The sequence below is a fragment of the Balearica regulorum genome, chromosome 11 (assembly GCF_011004875.1).
Source record: "Balearica regulorum gibbericeps isolate bBalReg1 chromosome 11, bBalReg1.pri, whole genome shotgun sequence".
In the NCBI taxonomy this organism is placed as follows: domain Eukaryota; kingdom Metazoa; phylum Chordata; class Aves; order Gruiformes; family Gruidae; genus Balearica; species Balearica regulorum.
Window position 1 is genome coordinate 11226916 of NC_046194.1, and position 10971 is coordinate 11237886.

The 10971-nt window shown below is 42.5% G+C and overlaps 1 protein-coding gene across 10 annotated transcripts in view; it reads left to right on the plus strand.

Annotated features, from left to right (window-relative positions):
* TAF1 (TATA-box binding protein associated factor 1) overlaps positions 1 to 6820 on the plus strand; it is a 35104-nt gene extending 28284 nt beyond the window's left edge. For 7 of the 10 annotated variants that reach the window (XM_075763328.1, XM_075763333.1, XM_075763329.1 and 4 more), the window contains 5 exons: positions 2401 to 2526; positions 3695 to 3790; positions 4076 to 4226; positions 5008 to 5185; positions 6229 to 6820. In XM_075763328.1, the coding sequence (XP_075619443.1) occupies positions 2401 to 2526; positions 3695 to 3790; positions 4076 to 4226; positions 5008 to 5185; positions 6229 to 6445 (768 nt within the window). In that variant the 3' untranslated portion in view covers positions 6446 to 6820. The remainder of the gene's footprint in view (positions 1 to 2400; positions 2527 to 3694; positions 3791 to 4075; positions 4227 to 5007; positions 5186 to 6228) is intronic. The other 3 variants (XM_075763331.1, XM_075763336.1, XM_075763338.1) reach the window with 2 other exon arrangements.
* The last annotated feature ends 4151 nt before the right edge of the window (positions 6821 to 10971 follow it).

Genomic DNA, 10971 nt, shown 5'->3' on the forward strand with positions numbered 1-10971 from the left:
GCAAAGAAACTGCTTAATGTGGTCAGCAAAGTATGACTCCTCTACATTCTTTGGTGGGATTCTTTATATTTCTTTATTTTGGTTCTAATAGAAAGAACATGTTTTACTCTTCATTATTATTTTATAGCAGACAATTGTGTGTGTCAGTTATTTTGTATGTATTATAGACCAAGGTGGAAGCATAATTTGTACCAGAGATTGTATGACAGACTGCTTTTTCAATGTTTACAGTTTGGCAAAGTTTTATAAGCTATTTAGACTTTTTTTAATGCTTCTTCTTGCCTTGGGCTGTTTGGTTGTTTTTAAAAACATTAGTAAAAAACTTTCACCAGGAATGACAAGTTCATTCCTGAAAAATAAAATTGCCTTTGGAATTTGCCTGATAAATTAGGTAACTGTTCAGGGAACGTCATCCTAGTGTCAGTGATGTACCTTTTGTTTATTTAAAAAAACTATTGAAGTTCATAAGACTTGGGAAAGATTTCTCTGCTAATAATTGAATGATCAAAACTCAGATGTTATATACCCTGTGTAGGAAGCCAGAGCAAAGCTTTCTTTGCAGTTGTTCATCCCAATTGTAGACCAATAATTTTTCTGTTCTGTGCAAGTCTGGTGTGATTACATCCAGAAAGTTGAATTTAATTTTAGTAAAGTCAGAGCAGAAAAGAGGGGCTTGAATTTCAGGAACAATTTAAGATCTTATAAAGACGATTTTTAAGAGAAAAATCAGTTTAAAATTTGTTTAGGCAATAACTACAAAGATTATATAGCTGGAGCCAGGATAGCAGGCTAAAAACAACTTTGGGGCAGTATTTAACACCCCCCATCCATCTGTCCCCACAAAAAAACCACCCCAAAATGTAGCATTTTAGAAAGCTAGAAAGAACTTGCTAGGAATGATGATTGAATTCAACAGGGTGGGAATACTGAAACTGAGTACCACAGAAAAAGACCTTCCTGGCAATGAGAAGTGTCAGGCTGCAAGGGAGTCTTTGGAGATTAGTTGTTGAAACTTATCCATCGACACATTTCAAAGAAGATTAGATGGAATCAAGGATGATCCCAATACTGCAGAGAATGAGGGACAAATATGTCTTTCTTCTCTCTATCTGACGGTTTCCCTCCCAAGAGCAGAGTATTACATGCTCTGATTTTTTTCCAAGTTGGTGATCAGGAGAGAGGAAGAGAGGCCTGAGCCAATTATTTGTCTGTTCCTTCTCTGTGCTTGCTAAAGAGAGAGTTTCCTGAACTTCTCCCTTGAACTTGTCATCTGAAGGCCACCCTTTCCCTCTGGTGCTTGGCTGGAGGTACATTCCCACTTCCCACACTCCCAAACTTGTCACAGATGGCAGGTCTGGTGATGGTTGCTTGGCTTTAGTTCCCTTTATTTCAAATGTAGTTGTGATGACTATTATTTATGTCCCCATAGGTGTCTTCAGGAGTTGGACTCCAGGATATAAAAAGCAAATACAGCAAGTGGAGAGCTGTCTGTGGTTTACATGTCTGTTTAAATTCTTAGGAAGCCTGTTTTGCCTAATTTAAATGGTATTGCTGCTGCTCTTAACACTTCCAGGATTGTCGTGATATATCAAACTGTGTATTATAAGGGCATTTCATCAAAATCCTAATCTGTAGTTCCTCATTAACTCTTCAGAGGTCAAATGGCATGCAAACTACAGATTGGCTTTTAGAACATTTTATCCAAATCCCCTTTTTTTCTTGCTTTTGTCAGCTTTAGGGACTCTTGAGACAGTGATTTATATAGCAAAGCTTCAACTTTCAATCAATTCTATTTCATATGTGATAGACTTTTTCCAGATCTGATAGCAGCATTTGTGGTTGCAACACCATTTCCTCTGTAGGAATGGAAATTAAAAGGGCCATGCTGAGTCAAACCAAATGTTGATGTAATCAAGTATTCCATCTCTGGCAGGGACCAGAAGTAAGTGAATGCAAACATACAGTGATCCTTCTTACAGTGAAGCCTCTCTGCTTCTGGCAATTGGCTGTTCAGGCACCTTAAACTGATGTTACATCTGGACCGTTGTATTTGTGAGCTGCAGAGGGCTAGTGTCTATAAATCTATCTAATCCTTTTGCAGTTCATTTATGATTTTGGCCCCTGTAGGATTGCACTGCATAGAAGTACTGACTTCTATTTTAAAATCTGCTATTTGGTAAACTTCAAACCTGAGGTTGTGAGCCATTACATCTAACCATGTTTTTGGTTTAAAAATAAATAGCTTATTTTGATTAAACAGTGTTTAATAATATAAACACCATGCCAAAAAATGCATTTTGCATTTAGTCCCGAAATCCCAGTCTTGCCTCTCAAGATACTGTTCTAGTCTCAGTACAGTGCCTGAGAATGTTATGTCTCCTGTTTCCACATATACTTTAGCCACCTGATTTGTATGATACCAACACTTCCCTCAGTATGTCTCGTGATGCTTCAGTCTATCAAGATGAGAGCAATTTGTCTGCTATGGACACTCCCATCACTACCTCAGAGAAGCAAGGAACTCAGGTCAGAATCCTCCATTTTTTCATGTGGTTGGAGAGTTGGAATGTATAAGCAAATTACTGAAGGGAGGCAATTAATTTGTAGGAAACAGGTGACAAAGATCAACAGGTTTCCCAAGCAGAGAAGGGAATCCATTTCAAAAGTTAAGCAATTTCCTTCATTTTGACTGCTCTGAGGGAAAAGGAAGAAATGAAAGAGCACTGGGAATTGAGACACTGCAAAACAAAGAATAGAGAATCAGAAGCTGCAAGAGAATCTGCCTAAGGCCATATATTTGTTTGCTTCACTACTTCTGGGAGTAGAAACCTGGTGACTCATGCTACAAAGGGCTAATATGTAATTCCTTGTTGATTCTGAATAGGGAAATGGTGAATTATATTCTACAGACTTGGAAGGTGATAATTAGATCATTATCATTGCATCCAGTGATGATTAGAAGCTGTACAAACTGTCTTTATTCTGTATTTAAAAAAAAAAAATCATTGGAGGAGAGGGAATAACAGAAGGAGATGCAGTAGTATGACCATGAAAATAAATTACCAGAAGGAGGAAGAAGATGACAAGGGCCACAAGACTGAAGGCGGTACCAGAAAGACTAGTGAGAGCTATTCTGAGCAATCCAGACAAACAGAGATTGAATATGAGAGGTTCTGTCTAGTATTGTGGCTGTCTGTAGCTTTGAGAATGCCTTCTATATTTGGAAGTCTTCAAGCTTTCTGTAGACTTTCAATTTGCAGTGTTTGGGACAGAATCTGTATGTCCTCTCTACCTTGGACTCATGATGACTGAAGGAAGAACAGGACAGAGAAGGGCAGCCAAAGATTTGTTGGAAACCGCTGTCTGCTTTTAAAATATTATGTGAAAATAAGCACTTTTAAAGATCTAGTGGTATTTTCCAGAAATAGCTAGGTAAACAAAGAACTCTGGTGCTGTAAGGCTGGAGACTCCCTTTTCAAGGATGAACGTATCAGGATAAAAGTGTATGGAGACTCTGATCTTGGAATAAAGAGACAAAGGATCCTTGCTCTGAGAGTGATATACATATGGGGGTTTTTTTGTCTTTCCCCCCTGTACTCCACACCCAGATGTGGTCCAGATGTCAGTCATACCCTTTGACTTATGTCCAGTAGTGCCTTCCTCAATGGTATTGCTATTTGTGTTCCCCGTTCAGATGCGCCAGCGAGGTAGGCTGGGCGAGGAAGACTCTGACGTAGATATTGAAGGATTTGATGAGGATGATGATGGGAAACCTAAGACTCCAGCCCCAGTGAGTATATTTACAGAAATCCCAGTCACAGTCTACATGTTGATTTGCATACTTGTGGTAGAAGTCTCCATAGTATAAGGGTTGTCTGTTCTGTCTGCCACCCTGAAAACCAGCAGTATTCATAGCAATAACTAGACTCTTAAATGTAGTTTTAAAATGTTAGCATTAGGAAATGAGTGAATACTTCAGAATGAACAGTGTGATAAATAATAGGCATGTGCTGGAAATAGTAGCAGTAGTTTATATGTTGTTTAATCTTCACTAGCCCTGTTGTGTATGACCTAGGAAGTTGAAGATGCAGATGGTGACCTTGCTGATGAAGAAGAAGGATCAGCCCAGCAGCCCCAGGCCAGTGTCCTCTATGAAGATTTGCTCATGTCGGATGGAGAGGATGATGATGATGGGAGTGATGAAGAGGGAGATAATCCTTTCTCATGTAGGTGTCTTTTTTTAGAAAAGGTTGACTAGAAACTGCTTGTTCACAAATCCAGCTAATTTTCTCATGCTTCCATCACAAAAACATGCAGTAGAGAGCGTAGAGCATAATTGGGATATGTAGGTCAGGTGGTCTAGTAGTCAAAAGGGAAAAGATACCAAAGGGCAAGATAAGAAAACTGGATGAACATAAGTGGAACTGAAAACAAAATGGAACAGGAGTTCTGTAAGTACAGACACAAAAGAAAGCAGAGTTAAGACAAGATCTAGTCAATTGTATTTCATAAAGTGAAACTGCAAATGGTTCTGAAAAGACTGGGATTATGATTTGGTGTGCAGAGCCAGGAATAGGCAGTTTAGTAAAAGCACGATGTTTATTTTGATATGAAACAGTATGGTCAATATTACCAAGAACTGGAAGAGGTGTCTGAAGGTTCTCCAAATTGTTTCCCTGTTTTAGTGAAACACTTGCCATGCAGAAAAGCTTATAGTGGTATTTAGCGATGGCTTCTGAAGATTATTAGGGGAAAATTATTCAGAATAGACAAGCAAATAAGGCCTTTTTGAGTAATGGTGAGAATGAGATTGCTTTTGAATAACATCAGAATTGGGCACTTAGTAAGTGGTATCACCTCCCAGATACCCTTTCTGCTACCTTGTGGAGACACTACTTTGTATACATTCCTTACAGTCAATATTGTAGCTTTTAAAACAAAGCAATGGGTATGTAACTAACAGAACAAAACTGTTGATTTGTGACCAAATGTTGGTTTATTACACAGCTATCCAACTGAGTGAGAGTGGCAGTGACTCAGATGTGGAGCCCAATACAGTGAGACCTAAACAACCTCATGTTCTTCAAGAGAACACACGCATGGGCATGGACAATGAAGAAAGCATGATGTCGTATGAAGGAGATGGTGGGGAGACATCTCATGTTATGGAGGACAGTAATATCAGGTAATTAGAGCTGAGAATCTTGTTAAAATAATTCTTCAAAACCAAATCCCTTCTCCTAAAGACTTCTGAAGTGTTTATTATAAAAAGCTGAAGAATCTCTCTTTTTTTTTCGTTATTTTGTCACTAGTTTTAGTGTCGCAACCATAATTACCATAATTGCAATTTACTTCTTATCGACAGAAATTTGGTTTTGTTTCTAGTTAAATTTTAAAAAAGTTCTTTCTTTTAAGTTAGATGATTTCCTGTACATAGTGTTTTTTTGAAGGCAGGACAAATAAAGGTATTTTTATAGGTAATCTCAGCACCTACAAGATGCCTTTGAAGTTAAGTGATGATTTAGCTGATTAACTTTAGGGTTTTTGGTTTGGTTTTGTTTTTTTTTCCCTCTAAGAATAAGCATTTCCTTACTTGAAAGGAAGCTGCTTAGTTGAAGTCCAAAAGAATAGGAATATACATATTCTGTATTTTGGAAGGAGTTCCATTATTAGAAAATGACAAGTACAGCAATATCAGCTTTATTTTTTTGCATCCGCTTGAGAGAATACTGACCTACTCTTCCTTCTCTGGCCATTCTGTAGAATATTAGCATTAGATTCTCTGGTTTTTTTTCTACTTGTGGAATTCAGTCCCTTAATGCTATTATTGATATTTGCCTAATAAATGACGGTACAGGTAGCCACACTGAGTCAGACAAATGGTTGGTCCAGCCCAGTACCTTGACAATAGTCAGCAGAAAATGCTAGAAAAGATGATGAGAATGGGCTGTCTGCAGTAAAGGTGACAGAAGGTGATGGAGTTATCTTTTTTCCTGCCCTGAGTATATCAGGGCGTGATGAGGATGCTGGTAGACAATTGTTTCATCAGGAGAACAGGTTTTTTTATTCTAAAGAGCTGGCCATTGACAGAATTGAAGTGCACAGTGGTTCCAAGTGTTCCACAAGGACTTCAAGCCAGGGACCTTTTACAGGAGTTAAATACAAAATTGTCAGTATCAGCAGCTGATTTGAAATGGTGGTACAGCAAGAGTATCTTCTTTCTTCTAGTTATGGCAGCTACGAAGAACCAGACCCAAAATCCAACACAAGAGATACTAGTTTCAGCAGTATTGGAGGGTATGAGATCTCAGAAGAGGAGGAAGAGGAAGAACAGCAGCGCTGTGGACCAAGTGTATTAAGTCAAGTCCATCTGTCTGAGGATGAGGAAGACAGCGAGGACTTTCATTCCATTGCAGGAGACAGTGACCTGGACTCAGATGAATAAACTCCCTTTCCTGAGATGATGGTCATCCTGGGCTACTCTTGGCTCCTGAATTTCTCTTGTCCCAGCTTGGCATAAGGAACAGTGTACTGTGGACTGTGCTAACAAGTAGTAGATTTTTTTTTTTAATATAATATTTTAATCAGTTATAAAACATGTTACGTAACTGAGTAAATAGTGAAAAATAAGCTTTAGACAAGCTGAAGTTTTGGGTGGTTGTAGCCTGTACTAGTTCCCGAATCCAGATGAAGATTTGTATGGTTTGTTCTTCAGTCCTTACAGACATAAAATAATTTCTCATAAATACTGTTGGATACATGTGTGTCTATCAGGAAAAAAATCCTGGCTCCGAATAAAATACCTTCTGTTGATAAACAATTATAAAACAGTTTTCATTTCATAAAGGTAAAGTTTTTCTCTAGGACCACAGCATGAATGCAGTGTCTGAAGTCTTACCCCAGACTGGTTCTGATAATTGCCTAACTGCTTTGAATTCTTCAGTAAACAGCTGCCCTATTATTTTTTTTTAAGTTGCAATTAGTCCCAGATACCAAAATTTGGTCATCTGAGTCTTCATTATATTCACAGGAGATTTCTCATTCTCAGTCACCTGGAAAGCAGGCACAGACCCTGGGGTTCTGTAAGAAATTCTGCTGTACCATCAACTGAGTTCATGTAAATAAAACTTGAGGTTTAAAAACGTGGTGCTTTTATTGTTACAAACAGGAGGAGCTGGAAACCATTGTGCGGCAGGAAAACTATGGTATAGTTGCTGGCATGGAAACATGGTGGTATGACTCGCACAACTGGAGTGCTGCAATGGATGGCTACAAACTCTTCAGAAGAGATAGGCAAGGAAGGAGAGGCAGTGGGGTGGCTCTGTATGTTAAGGAGTGTTTTGATTGTTTAGGGCGTAATGATGGTGAGTGTTTATGGGTGAGAATCAGGGGGAGGGCAAATCAGGCAGATATGGTGGAAGACCACCCAACCAGGATGAAGAGGCAGAAGAAATATTCTATAAGCAGCTGGGAGAAGTCTCATGATCACTAGTCCTTGTTCTCATGGGGGACTTCAACTTACCAGATGTCTGCTGGAAGTACAACAGAGCAGAGAGGAAACAGTCTAGGAGGTTTCTGGAGTGCGTGGAAGAGAACTTCCTGACACAGCTGGTGAGCGAGCAGACTAAGGAAGGTGCCCTGCTGCACCTGTTGTTTGTGAACAGAGAAGGACTTTGTGGCTGATGTGATGGTTGGAGGCCATCTTGGTCATAGCGATCATGAAATGATACAGTGTTCGATTCTTGGAGAAGTAAGGAAGGAGGGTCAGCAGAACTGCTACCTTGGACTTCCAGAGGGCAGACTTTGTCCTGTGTAGGAGGCTGGTTGATAGAGTCTCTTGGGAGGAAGTCCAGAAGGGCAAAGGAGTCCAGGAAGGTTGGACATTCTTCAAGAAGGAAATCATAAAGACTCGGGAGCAAGCCGTCTGTGTGTGCTGTAATACCGGCCGTTGGGGAAGAAGATCAGCCTGGCTGAACAGAGACCTTTGGCTGGAACTCAGGGAAAAAAAAGGAGACTTTATGACCTTTGGAAGAAGGGGCAGGCAACTCAGGAGGACTACCATGACATCATTAGGCTATGCAAGGAGAAAATTAGAAGGGCCAAAGCCCAACTAGAACTTAACCTGGCTACTGCTGCTAAAGACAGTACAAAATGTTTTTATATGTACATTAACAACAAAAGGAGGACTAAGGAGAATCTCCATCCTTTATTGGATGTGGGGGGGAACATAGTGAACAATGGATGAGGAAAAGGCTGAGGTACTTAATGCCTTCTTTGCCTCAGTCTTCAGTGGTAAGACCAGTTGTTCTCTGGGTACCCAGCCCCCTGGGCTGGAAGACAGGGAGCAGAATGAAGCCCCAAAAACCCAAGGGGAAATGATAGTGACCTGCTACATCCCTTAGACACACACAAGTCTGTGAGCCTGGATGGGATCCACCCAAGAGTACTGAGGGAGCTGGTGGAAGGGCTCATCAAGCCACTTTCTATCATTTATCAGCAGTCCTGGCTAACCGGGGAGGTCCCACTTGACTGGAGGTTAGCCAATGTGACACTCATCCACAAGAAGGGCTGGAAGGAGGATCTGGGAAACTATAGGCCTGTCAGTCTGACCTTCGTGCTGGGGAAGGTTATGGAGCAGATCATCCTGAGTGCCATCACACAGCATGTGTAGGATAACCAGGTGATCAGGCCCAGTTAGCATGCATTTATGAAATGCAGTTCCTGCTTAACTAACCTGATCTCCTTCTATGACAAGGTGACATGCTTAGTGGATGAGAGAAAGACTACAGATGTTGTCTACCTAGACTTTAGTAAAGCCTTTGACGCTGTTTCTCATGGCATTCTCCTGGAGAAACTGGCTGCTTGTGGCTTGGATGGGTGTACGCTTCACTGAGTAAAAACCTGGCTGGATGGCTGGGCCCAAAGAGTTGTGGTGAATGAAGTTAAATCCAGTTGGTGGCCGGTCACAGGTGGTGGTCCCCAGGGCTCAGTATGGGGGCCAGTTCTGTTTAATATCTTTATCAATGATCTGGATGAGGGGATCAAGTGCACTTTCAATAAGTTTGAAAACAACACCATGTTGTGTGGGAGTGTTCATCTGCTTGAGGGTAGGAAGGGTCTACAGAGGGATCTGGACAGGCTGGATTGATGGGCTGAGGCCAACTGTATGAGGTTCAACAAGGCCAAGTGCCGAGTCCTGCACTTGGGTCATGTGGTGGGTTGACCCCGTCTGGAGGCCAGGTGCCCCCCAGAGCCGCTCTATCATTCCCCCTCCTTAACTAGATGGGAGAAAAGGTATAACGAAATGCTTGTGGGTTGAGATAAGGACAGGGAGAGATCACTCACTAATTATCATCACAGGCAAAATAGACTGAATTTAGAGAGAAAATTAATCTAATTTACCAAGCAAAACAGAGTAGAGGAATGAGAAATAAAATTAAATCTTAAAACACCTTCCCCCCACCCCTCCCATCTTCCCGGGCTTAGCTTTGCTCCTGGTTTCTACCTCCTCCCCCCTCAGCGGCACAGGGGGACAGGGAATGGGGGTTGTGGTCAGTTGATCACACGTTGTTTCTGCTGCTTCTTCATCCTCAGGGGGAGGACTCCTCTCATCATTCCCCTGCTCCAGCATGGAGTCCCTCTCACAGCGTCCTTCATGAACTTCTCCAGCGTGGGTCTCTCACGGGGTGCAGACCTTCAGGAACAGACTGCACCAGAGTGGGTCCCCCACAGGGTCACAAGTCCTGCCAGCAAACCTGCTCTGGCGTGGGCTCCTCTCTCCACGGGTCCACAGGTCCTGCCAGGAGCCTGCTCCAGCACAGGCTTCCCATGGGGTCACAGCCTCCTTCAGGTGCCTCCACTTGCTCCGGCATGGGGTCCTCCATGTGCTGCAGGTGGAATCTCTACACCCCCTCATCCTTCCTCTGTGGGCTGCAGGGGGACAGCCTGCCTCAGCATGGTCTTCACCACAGGCTGCAGGGGAATCTCTGCTCTGCCACCAGGAGCACCTCCTCCCCCTCCTTCTGCACTGACTTTGGTGTCTGCAGAGTTTCTCATATCTTCTCATTCCTCTCCCCAGCTGCAAAAGCTCTGCCTAACTTGGTTTTTTTTCCCTTCTTAAATATGTTATCACAGAGGCGCTCATTGGCTCGGCCTTGGCCAGCGGTGGGTCCGTCTTGGAGCCGGCTGGCATTGGCTCTGTCAGACACAGGGGAAGCTTCTAGCAGCTTCTCACAGAAAGCCACCCCTGTAGCCTCCCCCATTACCAAAACCTTGCCACGCAAACCCAATATAAATCACAACAACCCCATGCAATGCTACAGACTTGGGGAAGAGCGGCTTGAAAGCTGCCCAGTGGAAAAAGACCTGGGGGTGTTGGTCAACAGCCAGCTCAATATGAGCCTGCAGTGTGCCCAGGTGGTCAAGGCGGCCAACAGCATCCTGGCTTGTATCAGAAATAGTGTGGCCAGCAGGACTAGGGAAGTGATCGACCCTCTGTACTTGGCCCTGGTGAGGCTGTGCCTCAAGTACCATGTTCAGTTTTGGGCCCCTCACTACAAGAAAGATAGTGAGGTGCCGGAACGTGTCCAAAGAAGGGCAATGAAGCTGCTGAAGGGTGTAGAGAACAGGTCTTATGAGGAGTGGCTGAGGGAACTGGGGTCATTTAGCCTAGAGAAAAGGAGGCTGAGGGGAGACTTTATCGCTCTTTACAACTACCTGAAAGGAGGCTGTAGCCAGGTGGGTGTCAGTCCCTTCTTCCAAGTAACAAGCAATAGGACAAGAGGAAATGGCCTCAAGTTGCACCAGGGGAGGTTTAGATTGGATATTAGCAAGAATTTCTTCACTGAAAGCATTATCAATCATAGGAACAGGCTACCCAGGGAAAAGGTGTAGTCACCATCCCTGGAGGTATTTAAAACACATGCAGATGTGGATAGGTACATGTACACATGTAGATAGTGTCATAGTTTA